At 57.7% G+C, this 27503-nt stretch overlaps 3 protein-coding genes across 7 annotated transcripts in view; all 3 read right to left on the bottom strand.

Moving 5' to 3' along the window:
- Positions 1–1925: 1925 nt before the first annotated feature.
- On the bottom strand, positions 1926–14839 carry NFKB2 (nuclear factor kappa B subunit 2). Its single transcript, XM_058028611.1, has 24 exons — positions 14824–14839; positions 9445–9628; positions 8400–8444; positions 7986–8064; positions 7473–7513; positions 7275–7373; positions 6879–7030; positions 6172–6278; positions 5867–6025; positions 5674–5778; positions 5445–5530; positions 5182–5320; positions 4983–5102; positions 4700–4885; positions 4396–4537; positions 4144–4258; positions 3735–3942; positions 3476–3645; positions 3224–3326; positions 2881–3110; positions 2618–2687; positions 2329–2501; positions 2139–2250; positions 1926–2042 (listed from the first exon to the last, which is right to left on the bottom strand). Exons 2-24 carry the CDS (start codon positions 9487–9489, stop codon positions 1927–1929), a joined length of 2802 nt encoding a protein of 933 aa, XP_057884594.1. The 5' UTR covers positions 9490–9628; positions 14824–14839; the 3' UTR covers position 1926.
- Positions 14321–22167, bottom strand: TMEM150A (transmembrane protein 150A). Its single transcript, XM_058028623.1, has 7 exons — positions 22085–22167; positions 20321–20368; positions 18142–18213; positions 17949–18016; positions 17691–17818; positions 16666–16843; positions 14321–14877 (listed from the first exon to the last, which is right to left on the bottom strand). The coding sequence occupies exons 1-7, from the start codon at positions 22162–22164 to the stop codon at positions 14633–14635; spliced, it is 819 nt and encodes a 272-aa protein (XP_057884606.1). The 5' UTR covers positions 22165–22167; the 3' UTR covers positions 14321–14632.
- Positions 22168–25758: 3591 nt separating this feature from the next.
- The window catches only part of GBF1 (golgi brefeldin A resistant guanine nucleotide exchange factor 1), a 98296-nt gene continuing 96551 nt past the window's right edge, over positions 25759–27503 (bottom strand). For all 5 annotated transcript variants that reach the window (XM_058028603.1, XM_058028604.1, XM_058028606.1 and 2 more), the window contains one exon: positions 25759–27388. In XM_058028603.1, the coding sequence (XP_057884586.1) occupies positions 27102–27388 (287 nt within the window). In that variant the 3' untranslated portion in view covers positions 25759–27101. The remainder of the gene's footprint in view (positions 27389–27503) is intronic.

Genomic DNA, 27503 nt, shown 5'->3' with positions numbered 1-27503 from the left:
CCTGCATGTGTCCGTCTGTCTGGGCACGAGCCGGAGGGGGCGACAGCCCTTCTGCAGCCGCCAGCACCAGCCATGCAGGGCCATGGCCCCTCCGCCGGAGACAGTGGCAGAGCAGGACGGTCCCCAGTCCTTGCCTGCAGGAGCTGCCTGGCCCCATCAGACTTGTTCCTGCCCCTCCTTGTCCTGCACTTGGCTGCAGGACCTACTCTTGCTGCCCTGGGGAGAGGGAGCAACTGAAACCTACCCGCTGGGCTCAATTCTTCAATGGCTTAAAAAAAAAAAGACAAACGCAGCAAAACAAAGCCAGCAGCTGCTTCTCCAGCTCCATTGTGCCATGGGGGTAGATGGGAGGGGGCCAGCCCTAGACTGTCCCCTCTCCTAGGGCTGGTGGCCAGGGAAACCAGGCAACAGCACCTGGTTCCTTCCCTGCCACCTCAGTCACCTCTGCACCCTCCCCGCTTTCTTACAACTTTTGAACAGTTTTTGTGATACAGTTTTGCACTTTTTAGTACCAGATCAAGCTGACCACCAGGAAGGTTTTTTTTGGGGGCTACTTTTGATGCTTTTTGGGAACTGTTTAAAAAAAACAAAATCACAAACCCAGCCATATCTTGTAGGCAGTGCACTCTGAGGGAAAAGGGTTTTTAAAAGGACTCAGGGGGTGATCCAGCTCCCCACGCCCTCGCCCTACAGCAAGCTGAGCGTGGGCTACTGTGTGTACTGCTGCTGCCTGCTCCCCTGCTCCACTTCAGCACCAGCAACCCTTTGGGGAGACAGCCCTGTGGCTGCCAGTTCCGAGGAGGCAGCCTTGCAGCCTTGAGATGGCAGCACCCATTGCTGCATGTGTGGCTGCGTGGGAGGCTGATGCACCGGTGCTTCATGACCCCCATTTTCCACCACCCACTGCTGGCAGCTTGGACATGCCCTGTTTGCAGAAGCTGGGTGTGAGCATCGTACCCAGGGTGTGGTGGGCAGCAGTGTGTAAGTACTCGCTGTGGAGTGGTGACCCCTGGAGCCAGGGTTGATAGGGGAGGGTTCCCCTGCCCTATGGGTCCAGTACAGGCTGGAGCCAGCTTCTCTTGCCATCTCTTTTCCAATGCATGGTTGGGGCCTCAGAGGCTACCAGCAAAGCCTGGTCTGTAGTGCTGCAGTTCTCATGCTGCAGCAGCACTGGTGCAGCCCCATCCTCAGAACCAGGTTCCCTCCTTGCCAAGGCGAGGGGCAGGCTAGGGCAGCCCTCATCACTCCAGAGTGGGCTGAAGGATGCTTGCTTGTCTAGAGCAAGGTGCAAGTGATGGAGCATGGCTGCAGGATTGTCCAAAAAGGGGTCCAGGCACAGTGAAGGGCTGTGACCAGGGGCTGGCACACACACAGTTCTCAGCCGCCTGGCACCTGGCTGGTTTCAGCACTGACTTTGCGAATGTGTCAAAACTTTTTATTCTGCTCTTTTGAGTCTATTGCAAAAAAAAAAAAAATCCACCCTTGCCCCAAGTGGCTTGGGGGATGGTGGGGAAAAAAAAACCTTTGTACAGCTTCTTCTCTCAGTTACTGAAGTAAAACTCGCTCTTCAATTCTTGGGTGCGCTGTGTTTCTTCCCCATGGCTGGGGGCAGCCCCAGCACCGAGGGATGCTGAGGTGGGGCTGGCAGCCGTCTCCTCACTGCCAGACTTCAGACCCAGGCAGGGTACAGGGGGGTTAGCACCCAGCTCACTGCTGGGGCTGGAGAGAGGGAGGGCAAAGAACTCCAGCGAACTTGTGTCCTTTTATTCAGCTTAAAAACCATTAAATAAGAGCAGAAACGGGCAGGAGCCAGCTGCATCCCATCCCCCTGAGTCCAGGCAGCCGGATCCCCTAGTCCAGGAGGCACTTGTGTGGGTAAGGCAGAGAGCAGTGCAGCTCCCTGTGTGATCTCTGCTGGATGGCTCCTCAGTGCACCTGTGGCTGCTGGCTGGAGGGCAGCTCACCCCCTGGCTTCAGGGCTAGCGTGGGCGCCTGCTCCTCCTCCACCGACTCACTGCCGTAGGCACTGTCTTCCTTCAGCTCTGCAAAGCAATCCCCAGGTGCTTTTAGTGATGGGGCAACGGGAGGGGCAGCAGAGACAGCCCCTGCCCACCAGCCCTAGCCCTCACTCTCTGTACCTGTGCTTTGCAGCTTCTCCAGTGCCTCAGTTTTGTGAAGCATCCTCACGGCATTGTGGAGCCCCATGGAGTCCAGTGCCTCCAGCAGTCCCCCCAGGCTGCCACCTGCCAGCTGCAGAGAGAGGGAGCACTGAGTAGGGCTGATGGCCAGACAGGCAGGGGGACAGAGGCACCCCAGCCAGGCACTGACCTCGTAGCTGCGCAGGAGGCTGGCACTGGGCGAGGGCGTGTCCTTGTAGGTCTCCACGAGGCTGCACAGCCCCAGGCGCTTGGCCAGCTCGATCCAGTCTGACCCACTGCAGTCCTGGTTCAGCAGCTGCTCCAGCCCCTGCAGTGCCTCACTGTCCAGTGACAGGACCTTCCCTGTGTGAAAGAGGTGCCTCCATTACAGGCTGCCCATCCTTGCTGCTGGGAGGGTGTTACCTTGCCTAGGTGTGGTGCTTCTGAGTCGGGGGGTGGGGCACAGAGGGGCTGCTCACCTGGCTGGGGGGCAGTGGGCAGTTCTGCCTTGGGCCCCTGCTGGGAGGCCTGCAGCAGGATCTCCCGCACCTGCAGACAGACATGGATGTCAACCTTCCAAAGCACTGCCTAGATCCTCCATTGCCCCCTCACACCTTGGGTCTCTGCAGGACACGGAGGAGCACAGGCATCCTCACAGGAGCATCTCCTGGGACTCTGCTCCATCCATGCCGTGGCCTGCACAGAAGCTTTCCCAGAGAGTTTGTCCCGCTGTGCCACACACCTTCTGGCTCCGAGTCAGGTCCAGGGATGTGTGGCAGCGGCGCTGCCGGTGCCCTGCCTGCCAGTGCCCCTGTGTGGAGAGCTTGGAGCTGGTGCTGTGCTCTGCAGCCAGGGCTGGCTCCCCCAGATCCATGGCCAGCTCCTGCTCCTCAGGGTCAGTGTCTGTGTCACTACTGGCCTCTGACGAAGACAGGCTCATGGGCTCATCATTCTCACACAAAACATCTGCCCCTGTTGGGAAAGGTTGGCATGAGCCAGGCCCACAGGTCTGACCTTGTGCCTGGCACCACCCAGTACAGGCAGCCAGAGTTAAGGAGAGGGAAAGAGGAAGGGCAGTGCCTTACCAGCTTTAAGGAGCAGTTTGGTGAGGGTGGGAGAGCCCAGGCCAGCAGCCAAGTGCAGGGGGGTGTTCCCGGCGAAATCCCGGCTGTTGATGTCTGCTCCCAGCTAAGAGAGATGTGAGACCGTGAGGATGGGCTGCCTGGGCACTGCTCCTCCTACACCCCAAGGCCACAGGGGAGCCCCCACTTCTGCCAGGAGCCTGTAGGAGACCCCATCCCTGTCCCACAGCCACCACTACATCAGCCACTCCATACCTTCTTCACCAGGTGGGTGGCCATGTTCAGGTTCTCCATCTCCACAGCCAGGTGCAGTGGGGTCCTCCCACTTTGCCTCTCCACTGCATTCACATCTGCTCCCGTCCTGACCAGCAGGTCCAGGCAAGCCAAACTCTTTTCCTTCACAGCCAAATGCACAGGCAGGAGGCCTGCAAGATGGGGATAGGCTCAGCAGCCTTCTGGCCAAGCCCATGATGGCACACCGGGGTTCTGCCCATCACCCCTGAGCCACACTCACCACGGAAACTGGGCAGGCGGAGCAGATAAGGGGCAGCTGAGCCCAGGTGAGCCAGCAGCGTCCTCAGCATCTCTTCATTGCCAGTCTGGAGTGCCAGGTGCAGCAGGGAATTGCCATAGCGGTCCAGCAAGGTTGGGTCGGCGCGGGCTTGCAGCAGGAGCTGGACCACTTGGGGCTGCTTGGTTATGACTGCCAGATGCAGTGGCGTCTGCAGGACAGCAGCACATCCTCAGCAGCGCTCACAAGAGAAGCCAAGTCCTGCACCACCATTCTCTCCAGTAGCTGCAACTTGTTCAGATCTGCAGCCTCCCCTTAGCAGGAGCAGCTACAGGAGCCCCCAGGGTTGGAAAATAGGAGTGAGGAACTACTCCCAGGTAGAGGAGAACTGGCTGCTTTGAGAAACACGTACCTGTTGCAGGTTATTGGAGATGTTGATGATCTGCTGGCTGGGGATGCTAACAATGATGTCGATCAGCTGCTTGATCACAGCAGTCTGTTCATGGATAATAGCGAGGTGCAAAGGCCTGAAGAGAGAGTGGGATGGCCCCTAGCTCAGCTCCATGCTTCTCCAGATACTCCCTGCTGCCCTCAGAGCCCCCATAACAGCTCTGACAGACAACAAGACCACCATGCTCTCCCTTCCAACCCTTCGTGTGCTCACGTGTCTCCGTTCTCATCCTGTGACGCGGCCAGGTGCCTCTGGACTGCCAGCAGCATGCGGGGGTCGGCAGTGACCGAGTAGTCGAGCAGGGCACGAGCATTGCAACGGGCTAACGCCAGCATCCGCAGCTGGCACAGCTGGGCTGGGGGGCAAAGCAGGATGTCACCTCCAGGGCAGCAGCCCCATCCACCCTTCTGCACCCACCAGGTATGGAGAGCAGCAAACAACCCCAAAAGGTCCCCCGTCCGTGCCTCCCCTCCTGCGCAATGTGCCCCAGCCCTTCCTCAAGCTCAGCTCCTCCTACCGTGCTTCTGCAGCTCCTTGCAGTACGTGCTCTCTTCTGCAGGTGCCTGCCTGTCACTCTCAGGCCCCTCTGCCTCAGGGCCCTTCATCTGCACACCCCCCTGGTAGCTCCCCACTGGGTGGGGGCCAGGCGAGTAGATGCTGTTGTAAGTCAGCCCAGAGGAGTATGGGAAGCTGAGGTTCCCACCTGTGGGGCAAGGCAGAGGATGGGTGAGCAGAAGGGAGCCCCCAGGGCCAGAGCTCAGCCATTTGAGAGAGGAGGATGAAGAGGCATCGCCACTCACCTCCTCCAGAGCCAAAGCCCCCGGCCCCTCCACCGGCGCCCCCCATGTGCGAGCCACCGCCAAAGTGCTGAGGAAACTGAGGCAGGACTTTCTTGCGCTTCCTCTCCACCTCTTCCTTATCTGTGGGGAGAGAGGGGCAGCAGGGTCAGAGGCAGCCCTAGCAGCAGGGGACATGCCAGCCTGCCTGAGTGGTGCTCACCTTCCACCACTGGGTAGTAGGTGAACTGCTTGGAGTCACTCACGTCGCCTCCCCGCTTCCGCTTCAGCTGCAGGAAGACGGTGACAGGACGGTCGATCTTGGGCTTGTGGTAGGGGGGTGTGCGGAAGACAATGGCATACTGTGGGCAGGACATGATGGACATGAGGTTCTGCTCATCCCTGAAGCTGGGGACAGGGCTGCCTCACCCCACAAGGCAGTCATCTGCCTTGAAGCAGAGCAGGACACTCCCACCTCCCCTGTACCTGCTTATGCACATCTGTAGGAGAAAAGTCCCCGAAGGCCTGCCAGCCGTTCTCATCATCCTCGTAGAAACGCACCTCAATGTCATCTGGGGAGACAAGTGGCACTGGCACCGCCTGTCTCCTTGCCCCAAACAGGCTCCAGGGACAAAGACTCCTGACCACCCAGGGGCCCCGGATCTCTCCTGCTGCAGCCCCTCCAGGTGGTTTCAAATGAAGAGAGTGGCTTTACCTTTCTGAACTTTATCACACAGCAAGTAGACTTCGTCTCCTCCCCGCACGGAGCCTGCTGTCTTATCCATCCGTGAGATCTTCAGGTTGGAAGCTCCGGGGGACTCTGCAAATCAAGAGGGGTTGGGAGTCTCTGTGCAGAAGTCCTTACCCCCTCCTGCCCCATCCCCTTCCTGGACTGGCCCCACACTCACTGCTGTCATGGATGGGGTCTGAGATGACAGGCTGGAGAGCCAGCGTGAAGTTGCCACTGCTGTCACGGAGGTAGGCGGTGAAGCGCAACCGCACAATGCTCAGGTCCATCACCTTCTTCAGCTCCTTTGCCTCCAGCTCGATCTCACGCAGCTCCACTTCTGCCAGGGCAGGGCGACAAACTGTCAGGCTGTTTGGGGGGACAGTGCTCCAGGTCCCCTTCCTACCCCCCAAGCCCCACGCTAAGCCCAGCCCCAGTTGTCAACCCACGGTGCCAAGGCCCACTGAGTCCCCAGGCTGCCCTCACCCGTCAGCAGACGGCTCCTGTTACGCATCTTCTGCTGCTTCAGCTTTTCCTTCATGATCTCCATCATATTCTTCTTGGTGACATGGAGCACACCCAGGTTGCTGAACCTGGAGAAGAGGGAACCTGCTGGGATCTGGGAGCATCAGGAGCAGCAAGCCCAAAGGGGCACACACTCCTGCAGCTGGGAAGGTCCCGAGCACAGAGCGGTGCCACTCAGGCAGCAGGGAATCAGCGTGTGTGCAGCCAAAGAGGAGCAACTGCAGAGGAGAGAAAAGGAGCCCCAGAAAGTCTGGGCTCCCACAGGTGACGAGTCCAGAGGGCTGTCAAAGACAAGACCAGGAGAACTGAAGGCCAGAGGGATGCAAATGGTATGAGTTGAGCCAGAGATGGAAATGTAAGAGCAACTGCAGCAGTGGCAGAATAACCCTGTGACTCAGGCTGGCTTCAAAAGTCATCTGCAAAGCTGGGGAGCTGCAACCTCAAGGACAGAAGCTCAAAATAAGCTCCATATGTCAAAACCCAGAGACAGGCAAAATGCTCAGGGGACAGAGTTGTAACAATGAACTACACCTGCCTGACCTCATCCAGCAAACCCAGCTCTAGAGTGCACTAACCCCTATCTTCTCCCCATCTCAAAAGCTGCAGGCAGCACACCCACAGCCACCTCACACGGGCAAGAGGCCACCCTGGCTCCTCCTTGCACATACTGAGCAGTCATGTCCTTGGGTCCCACGATCGTGACACAGTTGCCAGCCTCGTTGCACTGCTTGCCCACCAGGCTGTGGGCATGGACACGGGGAGGGTCACTGTGCGTCACCAGGTCTACCTCAATCCGGGCCATCCCTGTGTAGTTACAGATCTGCAGGGAAGAAGGAGATGGAGGTCAGGTACAGCAAGCCAGGAGTCTGAAGGTTTCTCTACAAATCCCTGTTATACCTCCCCATGGCCACAGCCCTTCCTCTGTAGCTCTCCCATCTCTCCAGCACCAGGACACACACAAGAGCTTGTTATAAATTTCCTGTCCTCCCTTCATGGCTCCCTGGTGATGCTCAAGCACTACTGGCTGAGGACACTGCTCCATCCCCTCCCATGGCAGCGCTCACCTTGACAGTGGGATAGGTCTTGCGCCCCTTCTCGCTGGATGCTCCGGGCAGGCCCCCATGGGAAGGACCCTCGCAGCCATACCGAAATCGGAAACCCCGCTGTGGAGGCAGAGAATGGGTCAGCAAAGGGTGGCCAAAGCCTGATGCCATGAGAGCATGAGACAGTTGCACCTGTCTTTAGCTGGGTGACATCCTTACCTGCTTTGGCTGCTCAATAATGACAAGGTAGGGACCTTCCGCTGGAGGAGAGAAAGGAGAGGTACTAATGAGAAATATGGGATAACCAAAGTGTATGTTCTCACTAAGGATGCTGGAGATACAGGGACAGCACTGAAGGTGATGTGACTCCTGTCTGTCCCATGGGGGTCCTCAGAGCCCCCAAACCCTGTGCTGTCACAGCCCAGCTGAGAACAGCAGTCAGAGTAGCAGCAAGAGGAGGGAAGGGCCAGAGGATGCTCTGCCACTTGGGAAACAGGGACCCCCAGGAGGTCACAGCCCAACCTGGCAGTCCCTGGTAGACTGAGCAGTAGGGACAGATGGAAGAAGCCCCATTCTGGTGTCACGAGTCAGGAATTTCCAGCCAGCCCACAGTGGGGCCAGTAAGGACAAAGCCTGCGGTGCTTCTGGAAACTTAAAGGTGTGAGTCAACCTGCTGGGAAACTCCACTGCAGCTGGGGACCCCTGGAAGGGTGCAACCAGAGGGGCCCTTACCTGTCTCCATCAGCGGCTCCTTCTGCTCCATCATGTGGGAGTCAAAACTGAAGTCATCATAGTCAATCCCATCCAGGCACTAGGTGACAGGAGGGAAGGGGAGCGTGATGAGTGTGTTGGGCCGGAATCCCCCAACTACCCTGGGCGGGTGATGGCAGCTTGGCACAGCACCCCGTTCGGGCAGGCACAGATCCCTGTCCCTCCTCGAGAAGAGAGGAGGGCAGGTGCAGACCCCTCAGTGCCCACCCCGGGAGGCTGACACAGACTCTCCCGCCTCCCAGCCCGGAAGCAGGCGCGGACCCCCACCTCCCACCCCCCCCCGTGGGGTCGGGCACTCCCCGTGCCCAGCTCCGGGGCCGGGAGCAGGCAGGACACCCGCCCGGGCCGCTCCGCTCCGATCCGTGCCGCACTCACGGGCTGGAACTGCTCGTCCATGTCGGCGCGGGGCCGGCCGCCGGCCTGCGGGGAGAGGGGGGGGTTGAGCGGGGAGCGGGGCTGCAGGAAGGCACCGCCGCTCCGGAAAGTCCCTAGAAACCCCGCCGAGCCGGGAAATGACGGGACCGCGCGTCACCGCCCCGCCCCGCCCGGGACACGGCCCGGGCCGGCCCGGGGCACGGCGCGGGGGCCGCGGGACGCCAGGGCCGGCCCGGCACGGCCCGGAGCGCGGCTCTGCTCGGCCCGGCCGCTCCCGCGCCCGCCGGCGGCCGCTCGGGGCAGCGGGACGGGCTGTCCCCTCCTCGCCTGGGAATTTCGGACTCGGAGCCCCGGGCGGGCTGGAAATCCCGGAGCACTCCCGCCCGCCTCCCCCGGGCGTTCTCGCCCGGGCGCTGCCTGGCAGCTCCGGGGCGCCAGATGTGCCGTATTTTCCCCTCGGGAGTACGGAGGGATTTGCCCCACGCCGTCCCCAGCCGCCCGTCCCGCTACGGGTGCCAGTCCCGCCGCGCTGCCATGAGCCCTTGCCCGGCCAGAACTGCCGTGCAGCACGGCTGAAACCACCCGCAGAAACTCCCGGGTTCCCCAAGATCCCCACCCCACATCATCCATCCTGCACAGGGATGTGTCTCCCACACCGGGATGTCGTCTCCAAGCCCCTATGGATTCAAACAGGAGTCGCCCCGAAGTGCTGTCCCCAAGCCCACTGGCTCCCCCCTGGACATGGGAATCTCTCCAGGACTGCAGAGTCAGCAGCCCCTTGCCAGGCACCCAAAGGGGTGCTTCCCCTCTCCCCCGTTTCAACTTACACAGCAGCCGCGGCATCCTTCCCCCGGAGGTGGCCAGAGAGGGGCATTCGCTATCCGTGTTCCCATTGCCTCCTTCCCACTGGCTTCAGAGTGGAAGGGGCAGCCCCAGAGCTCCCTGTGGGAGCATCTCCCACCACCCCAGCACTGGATGCTTCCCGCCGACCCCAGCAAGGCACTGCCAGCAGCAGGGCCCACAGCGCTCACACCCTCCTACTCACCGAGGAGGAAGAGGTTGGTCTCAGCAACCCGTTCAGCCCCAGCATGGCCACAGGGACTGCCAGTACCACACACAGGAGTTCCGCTGGGGCCAAGGTCTGCCTGACCACACAAAACCACCGGCGACTTCTAGCAAAGGGGCAGGATCAGGGGAGAGCCTACGGGCACGCTCCACATTTCTTCTCACTAACCAATGAAAAGAAAAAAAAATCCCATATCTGACTCCATTTCTGAATCAGTGGTTGCTGCAGGTCTCACTCAGGGGATTTTGAGTGTGTGGGAGAAGAGGGGAAGGAAGGGGATTGTTCAATCCGTGCGTGACTCATATTCTTCAGAAGCTGAACAGAGCCTTTTCAAGGAGATTTTTCAGCCTCTCAAGTCTTCCAAAGGGACTGTCCTGTGACCTCAAGCCTGAGGTTTTTCCCGGTTGGCCTGCCACCTAAGCACAGAGAAGCATCCCAGGCAACTGTGCAGCTTGGGACATGGGGTCAGTGGGACCTGCAAGTGCAGGGGAAGGTGCAAGGAAAAGGTAGACATCCAGCACTGAAAAATGAGGTGGGGACCTTCCTCCTATCATTCTGTAGGGGCTTCTGAAGCCTAGGAACATGGACACAACCCCCTGGTGGTCTGTGGGAAGCAGCACAGACTGCCTGCTGTTCGGGTCCCATTGACCATCCCACCTGGACAGCTTCAGCCTGCCACCACCAGTCACCTGCCCCATCTGCTGGGCACAGATCTTGCAGAGAGGTGAACAAAGGGACAAGCAACCTTCCCCAGTGGGCTGGGAACAGCCACCTACCCTACCCACTGAGCCTGGAGGGAGAGCCCGGGCCTGAAGCTGCTGGATAAGAGCAGACTGTACCCCTGGAATAGCACAACTCCCCTTCTCCAGTGGCATCAGCTCCATCTCCTGTTGAAGGGTTTTCACACCTCACTCACTGCTGCCCAGGACACTTCCACTTGCTGCAGCAAACAGCATGACTAAAGAACGTCACGAACTTCTACCTGTGTCTCCCCATCCCACACAGCTCTGGCTCTCTCTGGAGGTTGCCAGCCATATCCCTGCATCCTTGTGCAGTGTGTGCTGGAGGAAGCCCACCTTGCTTGCTGAGCAGAGATGGTGTCACCACCTGCTTCCTTGTTCCTGGAAAAGCAACCTCAGGCAACCTCAGAGCTGCTCTCCAGGTGAAGTCCTGCCTCCTGTGCCAAGCAGCATGCCTTTCTGGCCTCCAGGACTGGGGTTTCCCCTAGGAGTGCAGCATATGCAGCTTTTATCCCCCACACATATGCCAGAAAGGAATGCATCTCTCCTTTCTCCATCAGTAGCATTCCCTGCTCTCTCTTCCCAACACATCTGCCCTGGATCATGGGCTTGAACTGCAGAGCCCATTTACTTGGCTAATTCCTCCCCATCTTCACACACTCCTAGGGTTCAGGCAGGATTCTCTGGGCATTGCTGGGGATGGGGGGAAAGAGCAGCAATCCAGCTACAAGGCACTGCCCAGAGCAGCATCAGCTCCCTGCCCTGGAGTGCAGCACTGCCACAGCACCCTTGCCAGATGGCACAGCCTCCCTGTGCCAGCCAGAGCACTTCAGTTAAGGGCTAGGCTTTAGCAAACAGTGTGAGTTAAAGCCAATCTTCCATGCCTGCAGCTCCTTGAACGTGACCTAGTAATGCAGGTGCTATTTTCTTTCCTCCCATGACAGTCGGCTGACTTGCAGAGCTGATGCCCTGCAGGCAGGAGGGAAACACACATCAGCCTATCAGAGGCAGGAGAGTTAGTAGCCATGGGAAAGGCTGCTCCAGAAATGCAGGAGGCAGCAGGAGCACAGCCCTGCTCTGAACTGTGCTGGTGTACAGCTGACATGTTTCAGCCACTCAGCTGACTGCTCCCCTAACATACTCTTCCCTTTGCATTTTGATTTTCCTTGGGTCTGCTAACACCTGCGAACAACAGCCCTAAACACCTGGCCTTGCTTTCTGCAGGAATCCTGTGCTCTGCTCCATCCCTGGAGTCCCAGCAGCTACTGCTGAGTCTCTCTCATACTGCGTTCACAGTGACTTTGCTCTGAGACCCTTCCTGGAAACCAAGTCTTTGACCAGCAAGCATGGCAGAGAGAAATCCCCTCTTCCTGAAAGCTTTCTAAGCCTTCTTCTCCTGACAGCCTGCTTCTGACCACTGAAGCCATTTGTGTATCTCTGCATAAAATGCCTTTACTCCCATTGTGGCTATCAAGTTGGTTTTGGCAAACCCCAGCCACCCACTGATCTTCTGGTTTTCTCCTCTGAGGGCCTGTAAATCAGCTCTGCTGCTATGACCGATTAACCCAGCTGTATGCCCTTAGAGAAGCCCTGCCAGCGTCAGCCCGGCGCTGGCTGTCTGTCACTCTCTCCAGTTTGCACTCTGCCCGCAGTACCACCGCCGTGTTGGTGCTCACAGCTCCATTGGGGCCATGGCTTGCCGAGCCTGCGGGCACGGATCTGACTCCCCTCGGAGCGGGCAGCAGGCCAGCCGTGCTCCAGCGCAGGAGGGCTCAGAACGCGAGAGGGAGAGCTGCAGGATGGGGCAGAACCCAATGGCAACACAGAAAATAGGGAACTTCCCACCGGCAGGGAAAAGGTGCCTTAGCTGGGACTGGCTGTCTCCTCTCCCCTCCAAGAGAACAAATGTCTCTCCAACCTGGATCTTCCCAACACCCCCACCCCAGCTGGCCGCAAGGCCGGCCAGAGGCGACCCGGGACCGGCTGGAGCGAGAGAGAGCCCAGGACCCTTCCGCTGGGACGGGCAGCCCGAGCACAGGAGTTTTAGCCCCGGGACCGCTCAGCTCCCTTTCCCTGGGAAGCGATCTCCCTCTGGCGCGGGGAGCCCTGCCCGCCGCTGCTCGGGCGCGGCCCCCCGGCACCCCCAGGACCCGCACCCCGCTCACCTCCATCCCCGCCGCAGGCTGGCCGCCGCGCCCCGGCCCGGCACCGGGAAAGTCCCGACCCGGCTCCGCCTCCCGGGGCTTCCCGGACCCGGCTCCGCCCGGCGGGAACAGCGGGAGGGCGGGCCCGGGGACCCCCGAAGGGACGGGCAGCTCCGGGCTGCTGCGTCCCGGCGACATCGCCTGTCCGTGGCACTCGGGTGAGGGAACCGAGCCCCGGGCTCATGGCTGTCCCCCGAGGGGACAGTACCCTTCACCCCATTCCCAAGGCCATTCCCAAGGCCTGCTGCTACTCCAGCGGGGAAGGACCGTCTGCCTCGCCCATGGATGATTTTCACTTTTATTATTGTAAATTCACTGTTGTCCTTATATATACTTTTTTAAAAATATATTAGATACAAAAGTCAGAAAGGCTCCTCTTTGAACTACATATACTGGTGGATTTACAGGCCGGTTTGGAAAAAGTGGGCAAATAGGAAAGCCCAACTTGATCAATGCGCGCAGCAGCAGCAGCAGCAGTAAATGCCCCTCTCCAGGGACAAGGGGACTATATATATATATATATGTACGTGTATATATATATATATTTGTAGATCTATGCATACACACACATGCACACACACACAGCACTCACAGCCCTTGACACCTCAGCCCCCTGCCCAGGACACACCAAGGATGCTGCGGCTGAGCGGGATGAGCTCCCGCCAGGCAGGCATCGGCCACGCACCAGAGGACGGATTTGGGAGTCCCAGAAGAAAGGGGCACATGCTTCTTCTGTTCCTACAGAAGTGCTCCCCCTTTCCATGGCTGCACTCCCTGGACAGCTTGGGCTGGCAGCAGCACAGAGCAGAAGTCCACTGGCCAGCAGGCACGGTGCCTGCAGGACATCCCCTGTATGATGGTAAATTTGAAGACTCATTTCCCAAATTAGCTGGAAGCAGGGAAATGCTGTGACCATGGAGGTGAAACCTGCCTCAGCAATTCTCAAAGCTGAAAAAATGCAGGAAAAGCCATTGACTGATGGCATAGAAGGCCTGAGCAGTGAGAGCCCAGGCATGGGGCACAGGGGTCAGCACAGTCCAGCTGGGGCTGCTGGTGCCATCCTGCAACAGAGTGAGACACCACCTCCACCTGGGAAGGCAGGAGGGAGAGAGCCCCTGCTGCCATCCTCACTGGGGTTCAAACAGACTGACAGTGCAGTCACTTCCCAAGGGAAAAGGCACTCTGTGTTTTTGGCTCCTCTGACAGTCACAGTAGCCAGATGGAAGACTTGCTTACTCCTATGGAGGTGGAAAGAACACAGATCTCATCCCCTTCCAGCCCACCACGTCCCTTTCAGGAGGAAGCTTCAGTATGATTGCCTTCAGCAGCCTGACTCACACCAGGCTACCCCAGAGGCTCAGGGGCAGATCCTGGCTCGGCTGATACCAGGATGGCAGCCCCACAGCCCAGCAGTGATCCCAAACCCTGTGGGCAGGGAGGGGACAGCTCCTGCAGGGGCAGCAGCTGCCAGAGGAGCACTGGACACAGCTCCTGCTGAGAGTGGAGGGCACTGCAGGCCCACATGCACACACACACACACAAACACACACACACACAAACACACACACACACAAACACATACACACAAACACATACACACAAACACACACACACACGCACACACAAACACATACACACACAAACACACACACACAAACACACACACACACAAACACACACACACACACAAACACACACACACACAAACACATACACACAAACACACACACACACGCACACACAAACACATACACACAAACACACACACACACGCACACACAAACACATACACACACACACGCACACACAAACACATACACACAAACACACACACACACGCACACACAAACACATACACACACACACGCACACACAAACACATACACACAAACACACACACACACGCACACACAAACACACACACACACAAACACATACACACAAACACATACACACAAACACACACACACACGCACACACACAAACACACACACACACAAACACACACACACACACACACACACACACACACATGCACACACAAACACATACACACACACACACACAAACACATACACACATACACAAACACATACACACACACAAACACACGCACACACACAAACACACACACAGCAGCAGGGTTTTCAGAAATATTCAAGGTGGGGAGTCACTGTCAGAGCCCAATTTGGGGTCTCCACTGTGGGCTGCCTCCTGTGGGGGTCAGGCCATAGCCAGGCCCTCCACGTGGCTGTGGATGTGGGCTGTACTGGACAGGCTGCTCTCGCCTTTGTAACTTTTGGGGGCCCGGCTGGCTTTCAGCAGGACCAGGAAGGTGTCTGTGGAGATGGCCCCAAACTCAAAGGTGAACGTGCCGTAGAAAACCAGGACATCAATGATGAATATCCACTCACACAAGGCAGCCACGTGCTGTAGCACAAAGCTCTCCTGGATGAAGAACACACCACCTGAGGGTATCCCAGTCAAGGATAGTACAGTGAACCCCATCCACCCCAGAGAGCCAAGTCCCACTGTTATTGCATGCTGGGATGGACATGAGTACCCATCCTCTGCAGGACAGCTACGCCACCACCACTCCTAACACTGAGAAACCCCCACATGCTTCTCCCAGCACCAGAAAGGCCCTGGCACAGGTAAAGCGGTGGCATACATGCCCAAACCAGCCTTGATAAATCACTGATGCCAGGCTGGGATTATCTGAAGAGGCCAGGGCAGGATGAGCTCAGGCTGCAGGTCTCCGTGCAAGCCAGGTGCCCAGATCCTCAACTTCCCCACACTCCTTGTCTCTTCCTCAAGCCAGGCTGGTGTTCTCCATCCTGTCATAGGATGCAGTCAAAGATGATAAAACTCAACCTTTGAAACATGGTTTGGACTGTTGCATCCCAGTCCTGCAGCACCTCCTGTCCTCCTGTGCTGCAGGCTGGCCCACCCCAGAGACGGGGACTGCTCCCACTCCTCCAGATCCTACCACTACCAGAATTTTCTTATCCTTCTCTCATCCCCACCAAAAATCTGCAGGGAAACCTGCTGCAAGAGCTACTGTGGGTGAGGGGAGGAGGTACATTCCCCAGCCCTCCAGGCAAAGCCTCCAGCAGTACCATCTCTTCTGCAAGGGAGACCAAGATCTGGGAGAGCTGCAGAAGCAGGGACCTGACCTGTACAGTGCAGAGCCCTCTGCTCACTCTTCCCATGCCAGAAAGATCCCAGCCCTCTCCCCACACTGTCCACACCACAGCTCGCTGCTTGCCCACTGCCAGTCCCAGAGCTTAGAGAGCAGAATGGCCATAGCAGATGGGCACCACTCCTGTCTTGTCCTTACATGCCCTTCCTGTCCCTTGCAGCTGGCATGGCCCTGCAGCAGTCCTGCCTCTCCCAGCTCCCAGCCTGCCTGCTCTGATGACAGAGCAGGACCCTCTGATATGTGACAGGCCTGCCAGCACCCCCAGGCTCCTCTGGTGCAGCTGATCTCAGCCAGACCTCAGCCAGCCTCTTTGGGATCCATGGACACTGCATGCTTTTTCCCCTTCTTGCCCAATAACCACTACCTTGTTTCCCAATTTATCTTCAACCTCAGTCCCAAATAAACTCCTCACTCCTCAGCCATGCACTTGGGACCATTCTTTGAGCTCTAGCCCACCTGATGCCATGACCTCTCTCCCTGGTAAAGTGTTCACAGCCCCCGTTACCTGCTCACCAACCCCTTCCTTGTCCCATGGGCAGGTTGGCTGGCAAGTGCCCAGAAGTTCTGGCTGGCAGAGTGCCAGAAGTGCCACCTGGCACCTTCACACAGTACTTTTGTACTCAGCTTCGCTCAGAGAGGTAACCCAGATGGACTTTGCATTGCCAAGGGCTCAAAATACCTTTGTCCCATTAAAAAAGCCCAACAATTAACCAGACCTGAGTGGTGTGTGACTGGAGCCTGCAGTAGTGGCTGGGCTGCAGCAGCCAGGGCACAGCTGGTTTGGGGCATGCCAGCACCCCAAGTACACCAGCATCCCTTCCCCTCCTCAGCCCCTGCCCAGCCCTGGTACTGCCCCTGCCCAGCCCTGGTACTGCTGCTCCTCTAGCCTACACCTGCAGGGAGCTGCCCACGCTCAGTGCCCTGCCCAGCTCCTCTCCTGGCACCATGCCTCATTGCCAGACCAAAGGATAGAGAATTTGGGGCATATACCCCACTGTGAGGACCACCTTTCACCAGCCAGTTCCCAATGTTCTTCCCACACCCTTCAGGATACTGAAGACGAGGGTGAAGAAGGCCACGGTGGTGAGGATGCTCCGCAAGTGGCCGGTCCAGTACTGCCCTCGGGTTTTAGCCATGCGGTAGGTGAGGATGGACTGCAGGAGCAGGAACAGCATGCTGGTGGGAAAGGCCACCCCTGCCCCAATGTAGTGTAGCACCTTGGCGTGATCCACCTGTGGGGAAGAAGCCATCAGTGCCATCTCCCTGGGACACTGCCTATCACAGTGTGACTGCTCCAGGAGTTGCACTCCTGCCCAGGAAGGGGTGCAGACAGTGCTGGGAGCAGGTCCAGGCAGCTCACCCTGTGCCTGACTCCTGGCTGAAGAGCAGACTTGGATCCACCATCTACTGCTGGGATCTCAAAGAGCTCTGTTTCTTTTATCCATGGGCCAGCAGCCCTGCTGTGCCCAGGGGCAGGGGCTGCCCTCTGCCCTGAGCAGCACCAGGGACTGCCTGCACCCCTCCCGAGGGTCACAGCTCAGCGCCGCTCACCACGGCAGGGCCGCAAGGGGGATCGGGGCCTGCAGAGCTCCTCCCGGGGCTGGTGTGGGCAGCAGCCTCCTGCCAAGGGGAGGGACTGGCTGCCGGGAGCCCGGGGCCTGGCAGAGCAGGCAGGGGCTGAGCACCGCCGTGCGCTGCCAAGCTGGGCCCGCTCCGCTCCCCGTGAGCACAGGCTCTGCCCCGACAGCTTCCTGGCATCACCCTCTGAGCAGGATCAGGAGCAGCCTGAACAGCATGTCCCTGCACACGTCCATGGAGAGGACAGTGCAGAAGGGGCTCAGGTAAGGGTTTAATGAAACCCAGCAGCTTAATCTGCACTTGAACTATGAATACACAAAGAGGACACCCAGTACCCTGGGAAGCACGGCACTGACTCAGGGGAAGGGAAGGATTGCATGGATGGGACGCTGCACCAAACTGACAGCCCCAGAGCCTTCCTTGCTGAGCACAGCCATTGCCCCCCCAGCCAAGGCCCTCTCCTGCCCCCCTACCCCAGGGGCTCCCGAGGAGATGCCTTACCTGAAAGTTGCCCACCATGGTGAGGCCAGCAGCGCAGACCCAGCCAGTGGCCAGCCCCAGGGTGTTGAGGAGGGACGGCCCCAGGCGCTCCAGGAGGTGGGCATAGCGCAGCAGGCCCACCAGGATGACTGCGGGAGGGAAACACAGCCTGTCACACGCCACTGCCTGCAGCCCCCTCATCCACTGCTGCTCCATGCTGCTGGGGGGTGCAGGGCAGCGTCTCCCAGCCCTGCTTCCCCAGCAGCAGAAGGCACTCACCCATGAAGGAGCCCAGGCTGCAGATGAGGCTGAAGAAGCAGCTCTCAGGAGGCAGGGTGCCACACTTGCTGTGGGGACAAACAAGACCCACAGAGCACTCAGAAAGGGGGCACTGGGCTGTGCGCTTGGCTCCCTCCTGGGCTGCCCTGGAGGGGTCTCAGAGCAGCTCTGCCCCCACGCTGAGGCTGCTCACCTGACGAGGGGGATGTGATCAAGCGTGCAGCAGGAGCTGGGGCCATCCATGTCACAGGACTGGTTGTAACTCCTGCCAGCAGCAAAGGAACAGGGTTAGGAGAGCCCAGATGCTGCCCAGGACCCTCCTGTCTCCTGCCCTGCAAGGGCAGCCAAGTTGCTGTGCAGTGAGTTCAGCCCAAACCCAGGGATGTGCCCACAACCTCCAGGGAGTGACCCGCTGCCCAACAGGCAGAGTCGTGCCTGTGTTTCCACAGCTTGTTTGTTCCCTGCCTGCTGGCTCTGCTGCTCACCCAGAGCCCCCTTCTGTGAGGGAGAGGCCGTGGCAGGGCAGAGGCTGTGCGGGCTAGGTGTGGGCTCAGGGGCCTCTGGCAGCCCCACACCCAGCCAGCCCCCCCACATATTCCCGGCATGGAAGCACCAGAGAAGCCGGGCACGCAGCCATTGACAGCTCCAGGTTTGCAGGAGATGGGTTGGAATGCTGAGCTATGCAGGGAATGGCCCCCACAGGCACCCCCGGGGCAGTGCCACTGCACCTGGGAGGGCAGGAGCTGGGAGGCACTGCCTGAGGGACAGCATGACCAGAGCCAGCCCCAGGCTGCCCTGGAGCCAGGCACACCAGCAGTGCACCCGGGCTGGGCAGGGCTCTCTCTGCTGCCTGCACCCACCACAGTGCGCTGGGAGCACCTCCTGCACACACAGAGCCCGTGAGTCCAGCACCCCGAGCTCTTATCAGCCTTCCTGTACCACAGCTGCTGCCTGCAACCCTAACCAAATTCCACCACGGGGTTCGTGTGCCCTCAGCCTCACAGCTCTCCCAGGAGCTGGCACACACTGGACTGGGGTTTTGTGTCTCTTTGCTGCAGCATCACCCATGCATCCAGCACCTCTGGCAGGCATGGCTAGTGGAACCCCTGTTCACACCACAGGCAGTGAGTGCAAAGTTCTCTGCCCCAAAGGGCCTCTTCAGGCACCCCAAGTCCCATGTGGCAGGGGGACTGAGGGGGGAGAGCACTGTGGGGGGAGCTGTGGGGGGATAGTGCTGCCCTGTCCCTCACCCAGGCTGTCCATCCACCACTTCCAGCAATGCAGCAAGCACATGGTTAAAAAAGCCTTTTTGGAAAGGGCTGGGCTGAGCTCTGATGTTTTTTCAGTCTCCTCAGTTTACTGGTGGCTTTGTTTTCCAACCACTAAACCAAGGCGTGGAGCCCCAGGCCTCCTCAAAGGCTGCTCTTGGGGCTGTGTTTGGTTTGGGAGGGTTTTTTTATTATTATTTTGTTTAAAGCAAGCAGCCCCAGGCCGGGAAGCATTATTCGTCATTAAGGGCTGGCTGTGCAGCAGAGACAACCCGACACACACATTCTTCCCAGGGCAGAATCAGCCATCAGGCAGGAAATGGCAGCAGGATTTTTTTTTTCACTTCTTCAAACACTCCACCAAGAATTAAACTAACATGGATCTTCCTGGGCACATTTTTAAGGCGACACTACAAGCCAAAAACCCTGCAGAAGGAGTTGCCAAGAGACCAAGCAGTGTTTCTTTTCCCAGCCCTTGTCTCTTCCACGCCTCATCCCCCATCTGGGGGTGTTGCAGGCAGTTCTGTCCATGGGGTGTCTGGGTGCTGCAGGACCATCCCATCCCCCTGGCACTGCCAGATTTAGCCTCAAGCAAGCAAGTCACAACCTTTTCCATGGAGACACACAGCCCTCTGTAATTCCCTGACCACTTATTTTCATACTTTCTCCATGCTGTGTTTTTTGAAAGGCCTCCTTCTCCCCTGCCTGGTTTGCAGCAAGGCTGGACTGTTCAGCAGAGTAGCTGTTACCACAGAGAGCCTGAGCAGGGGAGGGAGGGCAGCCCAGCCCTGACTGCAGCTCGCCCCCAAGCTGTTCTGCTCCCAACAGCCACTGGGCTGGGCAGGAGGCATGTGCCCTGGGGCATTTGCACCCCATCACCACCAAGTCTGTTGGGGAAGAAGGCAACTCTGTGCCCCTTTACTGCTCCCACCATCCCCAACCCCCCTTCAGCACAGTCAGGGTGCAGGGAGTGCCTCAGCTACCCAGTGGTCTAGCACAGCTTGGCATACTTTAAGTGGGACAGGTATGGAGGGACTTGGCATTATGAGGTCTTTAATCAAGCCAGGATGTGCCAAAATGCCCCTGCTTCCCTGCAGGCCTTACCAGTTGTGGACAGGGCAGATGTGGTTGTTGGACAGTGCCATGGCATATCTGGAGGAGAGACAACAACAGGGTTACCACAGCCACCCACCTCCCTGCACCCCCTTTCCCTGCCAGCATCCAGAGCAGCCCCAGGGACAAGCTGCCAGAGCAGAGGATACAGGCCCTCAGTGCCTGCCAGGGCCAGCACTCATCCTGTGGCACCTCCCAGCTTTACAAAGCAGGAAAAAGAAAAACAAGTGCATGAGCATGTACTCCACAGAACTGCCACTGCTGGGACCAGGTTCCCCTGCCTTGTACCCCTATCCCTGCTGACAGCCACCTCCTGCTCCAGTTCAGTGCAGCTGCTTCTGTGGGGCCTCCTCCATCGTGCTGCTGTGCTCCACGGGCTCTGGGGGACTGCTCTGTCACAGAGCCTCCCTGGCATGCCCCTGCCATCGGGGCTCTACACCAGCCTGCAGCTGTGCCAGGTGATACCCAATGGTGCTGGCCCTGCTGTGCTTCCCCCAGCCCCTGGCTGGCCAGCAGTGAGGTGAAGGAAGTCTGGAAAAGCAGCCAGTGCACTGGGAGGGCATCATGGGGGCAGCAGCCCCATCAAGCATGTGGCTGTGGAGTCACCCTTGTGCCTTAGTCAGTGTAACAGGGGGTTCATGACATGCATCCTGCTCCACTGCAAGGGCTCTCAGCCCTATGGCCCCCACCCCAGCTATCGAGGAGCCCTCCTGCCCAGCAGCCACAGCAGTGGGCAGCACCTTGTTGTTCAAATCACTGGCGGTTGTGAACAGCTCAGGTTAAAAATAGGCCCCAACACCAGTATGAAAACTCCTCTCCTGCTCAAGCTAGCCATGTAACAGCTGGGCTGCAAAAGGATGATCCCAGAACAGAGGCAAAGAGCAGGACAGGTGGGGGAAACCAAGGAACAGCGTTCCCAGCCACCAAGGAGCAGTGCCCTCACTGAGCCATCTCCCAGCACAGGTCTCCAAAAGAGCCACTCCCAGGGCAGCTCAGGCTGTGAGGATCATGAGCAGCAACTCCCACCTGTGCTGCTTTGGTATGGAGGCCATCTGCCCCCAGGGTCACTCACGGGAGACAGCCCATGCTTTGCAAGGTGTCCGAGGGAAAAACTTGCAGCATAAGTTCCTAGCACCAGGAACAATCGGCTTTGTCGTGAAGACCTGCATGCATGTGGGGTGCATTTGCTCCATCCCATACCCCAGGAAGTCCCACCACCTATACTGAACCTCTTGATGCCTTTGAGAAAAGATCTTCATCCACTGTTTACCTGTGTTAAGGCCTGAGAAATGGACTGCTGGAGTGGACTAGTACTGTTCACCCAAGTGACACAGCGTCTACTCCTAGCACAAGGCCCATCCATCCATCCATCCATCCATCCAGCACATGGGATGGGTGCCCACACACGGACCGCATTCCTGGTGCTGCAGTACCTGGGCTAGTGGCGTGGCTCCCAGTGCCGTCCCCGGGCCACCTGAGCACTCAGGCCGGGACAGGGGTGCACAATTCCGCAGGGTGTCAGGGATTTAAGGACAGGGAGGCACATGCCAGCGCTGCTGCAGGGACGCGGGGACCACGCAGGGAGGCTGTGGGAGCCCCTGAGCGTCCAGAAATCTCCCTGCAATCTCCAGCCCGCTGCATCCCATCCTAAAGCATCCTCCAACCCCCGGCCCTCAGTCATCCCGCAGCACCCGGCCCGGGCCCCGGCCCCAACTCCCGTGGGTGGGGGGCTGGCGGCGACCCCGCGGCACTCACACGATCCACATGCCGGTGATGGTGAAGGCGGGCAGCGTGACGGGCAGGATCCCCCAGGCCGGCATCCTGGGGCCTGGCATGCCCCGCCGGGCTACGGGCGAGCGGGGCCGCCGGGCCGCCGCCGGGCCGCGCTCCCCATGGGCGACGGGGCCGGGCCGGGGCCGGGCTGGCGGGCGGAGCGGGTCCGGCCGTGCGGAACGGCGCCGGGACAGCCCAGGCCGGCCCCGCCCCGGGGCAGCGCGGGTCCCGCTCGGCGGCAGGGCCGGGCCCGCCCCGTCCGGCGGCAGCGGGGAGCGGGACGGGCCGGCGCGGCCCCGGCGCCACGTGGCGGCCGCGCTGCCGGCCCGGGGAGCAGGTCGGTGCTGGGGAGGGCAGCCGGGAGCAGCACAGAGCGGAGCCGGGCTCCGCGGGGCGGGCGGCCCCACAGCGCGCTCGGCTGAGCCGCAGCGAGGGACAGGCTCCCCTAGAGCGCAGGGGAGGGCAGGCTCAGCTCAGCGGCGAACGCTCCTCCCGGGAGCTGAGGACCCGAACAGCTTTGGCCAAGGCTGACCCGGGCATCGACAGCCAGCTGCAGGGCTGGGGGCCTCACCCCCCTCAGCTCCAGGTGATGCTGTCTCTGCCCGAACGCTTTAGTTCACTCTTCTTACATGGGGCTCAGCATTCTGTCCTGAGGACAAGGCTCTGTTTGCACGCCAGGAGTGACTGTCCTTGTGCTCGCACTAAATGGCTGCAGCCACACTGCACACACTCCTGACCCGGTTACCCTGACCTCTCTCTTTCCAGACGCTTTCTACAACTAGGGATTAAGTTTAGCAGCCAGCCCCGCTGCCCAAAGAAATTTCCATTTTTCTCACACAGAAAACGTGAGGAAAGGAAGCACAACTTCCCCTGGCAGAGGAGCAGGGCTGTGGTAAGGCCACGAGCGTCCCATTTCCCTATTGGGAACTCTGCAGGAACTTGCCCTCTTGGCCCCTGGCTGCTTGTGGGGATGTGCTTTCAAGTCCCAACACATCCTCCATCGCCAAGCGGTGTGCACACCCCTTGAGAAGGGAGCATTTGTGCTCATAAAGGCTGCACTTTCCCTCTGCCTTCTGCAGAGAGGAGCTGCCCGGGGACAGCTCTGACCCTGGCCGGTATGGGAGAGGAGCGCTGGCTGCCCACCACCTCTCCCGGGCCAGGGCGCTGGTTACACAACGGCGGGAGCAGTACTGCACACTGGGAATTGTAGTCGTGGGGGGATCGCATCGTCCCCTGCAGCCTCGTCACGGGCCCAGGGTCTCTCCTCACTGTTCAGCCCATCAGTTCGGGGCAAGAGCTGCACTCCAGAGCTTTGCTCCCGAGCCGGCTGTGCTCCCAAAGCTGCCCCGCGCATTGCTGTCCTCCCGCCGGGAGCAGGCCTGGCCCTCCCTCTCCCGGCAGCCTCCACAGCTCACGGACAGCGGAACCGTGCCCGCTGTGCCGGGCTGCCGCCTCCAGCAGCCTTGGCAGCGCTCGGATCACTCCGGGGCCACAGGCGAGAAGCACAAGCCCCGCCGGGCTGCCTTCTGCACGGCTGGGCCGAAAATGCCAGGCACAGTGGCTTCAGAACACATCACCCTCTGTAACAGGCACACATTTTTCCACAGGAGTTCAACAGCTGGCATTTATAGAGCTGAGAGTAACTTCTAAAAAGCCAGTTCCCTGTTGATACGTCCTGGAAATCTTTCTTACAGACCTTTTGAGTATGCTCAGACCCAGTTTTTAAATTGAAATTGAAAGCAGCAGTGCTTCTGTTTCCCAAGTTTCAGTGCCAAATGTATGTTTTATAGTCAGGGCTTATCATTCCATAGGACTTCTCACACAAGTAACTTCATACCAATGAGGAAGACACCAGCTCCACAGTAAAGTGTTCTACAGACATCTGCTAAATCCCAGTACATATTTCTATTCTGTTTTAGCAGTAGAAGTCCTTGATATAAATGGGAACAGAAGAGGCAGGTAAATCCAACACGCAGTGATGTCTGTTCAGCCTCCTCTGGAAAATACTTAGTCAGACCCTGAGTAAAAATGAGAAAAAAGTCCAAGACTAGAAAAAGTATATGCTAGGACAAATCTAAAGGGTATTGTTGTGAACACCACTCCTCACCAGCAGCCATTAGTATGACTGACTTTTATGCAATTTAACTTACAAATAGAGTTCAAGAGATATAGTGGTTAACATATCAGGCAGCACATGCTACCTGACAGTTGATTCTGATTTCCTTTCAGTTCAGTACTTTCCCTGATTTTTTTTTCCCTGTAACATTAAACTTCACTCTTGCAAAATCCAAACAACATCCAAAAAGTTCTTTTTCTGGTTTTCCAGTCCATTCTTATTTACAGCCTAGTGAAAACTGTTTAAAGTGCAATTCTGTCTTTCCAGTCAACATTCCTTCCATTCTAGTCCCACTTCCTGCGGTTTTCTCAGGTGGCATTTGCTTTGCACCATAATTGTCTGAGTTGAGACGTAATGCTCTCTGTAGAAGCTGGGTTTGCAAACTCAGCATGTGTTAAAACACAGCATGTGCCCAAAACAGCTATCAGAAGGCAGCTGGCAAAATGGAGCTTTGCTGTCAGCTGACACCACCCCAAAAAGTCAGAGGACCACCTGGGCCTGGAGATCAAAGCCGCAGTCCTGACATCGAGGCACCTGACCAAGAGTTAATAATCTGAAGCTTTCAACAAGCAGAAAAAACAGAGCTGCAAATAGAAGTGAAGGCTCAGAAAGACAAGACAGAGGGGGGGCTGGATACAGAAGCACTCCATGAGCAGCACAAGGACTCAAATGCATTAATGAAAACATCTGAGGGCTGGAAAGACATAATCTAGAGGCAGTGGAGGGTGAGGAAGAGGGCTGCAGCAGCAAAAATATTCCAGGAATGGTACAAATGGGGTTAGGGAACCAGGATTTATAACCAGGATTTTTCTAGTATGCCCATTACTCTTCCATTATGTAATATTCAGACCTTTTCTCATGCAATTTAAACAAACTCCTAAGTTTTTACCCACTTACCAAGTCTGTAAGAGTCTCTTGGAATAGAGAAGGCACTGGTGCTTCACACAGCTCTGAGGACACTGTGGCACTGCGTGGATCTTGCCATGAAACAAAGTAGAAAATATCAGAAGAGAAGTGTAGTTGTTCAAATCCATGACAAGCACTAGTCCTGGCAGAGGCCAGCATCTCTCACACCCTCTCCAACAAGTCCTGTCCATGGAAACAAGGATTTCTTCTTCATCAGAGAAAAACCAATGTCAGCTGAGCTGTCACCAAGGTCTGTGTTCTGGCACCATGACCAGATGAGTAGAGCACCTGCTCCTCAGTCCTCATCTCTGCTCCCAGTCCTGGTGGTGCATGAGCATACACCAATGTAACACTAGAAATTTTACAGCCCATGTGAAACTATTGCCATCTGAAAGAGCCAATCTCACTATTACAGCTCTGCTTTGTCCATGATGGGAACCATTCCTGATTAGTCCCTTGATGGCTAACCTCCACTGCAGCCCCCCACCCCAAGCTGACAAGTCCCCCTGTGCTCCCTGCAGACAGAGCACTGGTATATGAAGCCAGGGCACAACACCTTCACAAGCAAAATCCCCTTCTCCCAAGGCTCTGAGCCAAAGTTGGATGACAGAAAAGGAGTCTAACACCAGAACAGTCATTTACAGGATGTATTTATTACACTGTAAAAAGTCCATTGGATTTTAGCCATTTACTCTGTATGTACACTGGTTGTATTCCCACACCAACTGCAGGTTCCTCTCCTTACAGGACACACTGGGTTGGAGTCCCATCCATGCCCCTCCCAGTCACCAGGGGGATTTCCAAGATTGAAATTACTGAGAATTTAGCCAACTAGTTGAGGGAGGAGGAGGAGGATGAGCGATGCAGCACTTGGCAGGCAGCCAGCTCTGCTCTGGACATGAGCGGGGAAAGAGCAGGATGTCCTTGCATCCAGATGGAAGCACAAGAATCACTGCCAGGGCCTCAGCTGCAGGGGCCTTCGGGGGGTAGAAGGACATGGGATCCCAACAAGAAGATGCAGAAGGTGCGTTCTCTTCAGAGCCTTCAAGAGAAACCACTGCAGACCTGCTGAGCATCGGTCAGCAGGTGCCACAGATCTCCACATCTGTAGGTGAAGGGGATGTTCTCCTTTCTCCTAAGGAAGGGGCTGGTCAGCTAGAGACCAATGTGTAGCGAGTGGCACAAAACACATGATTGCCCCACAAGTGCTGTGTGAGGCACAGCCATTGTGCTCTGCTCTCAGCATTTTTCCTTCTCATCTACTCAGCTACGCAGAGCCTTCTGGATTTGCCTTCTCCAACCAGAAAGCCTGATTACATTTACAGGAACAGGGATGAAAGCCCCTATCAGACTTGCCTGCTACTTAATCTCTATTTGGCTTGGGGACTGCTGTCATCCATGTTGCAGGAAGGAAAGCATGTACCAGCAGGCAAGAAGTCCTACGCAGCAATCTGAGAGCAATCCACATTTCTAATAAAATACTCTACCTGCTGAACCCAGGCGTGCTTAGATCCCAAACAAAGCAGTACAACCAGAAGAGTCAGCAGGAAAGCTAGGGAATGGCTGGGGAATTGCCCAGGGATTGGACTGAGTAATCTTGAGAGGCAGTCCTGTACTGCAGCCCCTCTCTGGTGTGACATCAATAAGTTTTCCCTCTTTACCAGATGAACTGGTGGCAGCTTGGTCCCAGGCTGCTGGGCACAGGCATTGCCTGGCCCCTGAGATTGCACAGGCAGGAAGGAGACTGGTCAGTGGAACTGGGCACTCCTCCACGGAGACAGGGATTTTTGGGCAGATTTTTAGGTGATGCCACAAGAAGGGAGCAGGATGGACATGCTCCAGAGGACTGTGGAAACAGCCCTTCTGCTCAGGTTAGCATCATCTTTTAAAACAAACATGCCCACTACCAGAGAACATCTGGCCAGCATCCTCCACCCACAGAGCCTCCTCAGCAGACAGTTCTCCAACACCCTCCAACTAATTGACTTCAGAGCTTGTCATAGGGTCAGTGGGCCGTGGAGTAGCTAAGAGGGGAACAGGAGAGGTGGCTTCAATTAGAGCTGGGTTGAGAATGATTGGAAGAGTCATAGGTGGCACCCCAACCTGCAGGGGAGAGGCAAGAGGCTGCAGGATGAGCGGTGGCTGTGCTGTCGTAGGAGGTATGTCTGTAACAGGGCTTGACTTTGCTGAAGCTGATGCTGGGAAGGAAGGAGAGGCAGAGGTGCTGATGGTGGGTGAGGCAGGTGCAGTGGCTCTCTCAGACTCTGGAAGAAGGAACAGACAAAATAGATCCTTACACAGCTCCTGACAAAGTCACCTATTAGCTCAAAACTAAGCAGGGCTAAAAATCAACTCAGGGGCCTTTTCAGACTTGCCCCT

The sequence above is a fragment of the Melospiza georgiana genome, chromosome 8 (assembly GCF_028018845.1).
Source record: "Melospiza georgiana isolate bMelGeo1 chromosome 8, bMelGeo1.pri, whole genome shotgun sequence".
Taxonomy (NCBI): domain Eukaryota; kingdom Metazoa; phylum Chordata; class Aves; order Passeriformes; family Passerellidae; genus Melospiza; species Melospiza georgiana.
This window is presented reverse-complemented; position numbering and strand designations above follow the sequence as displayed.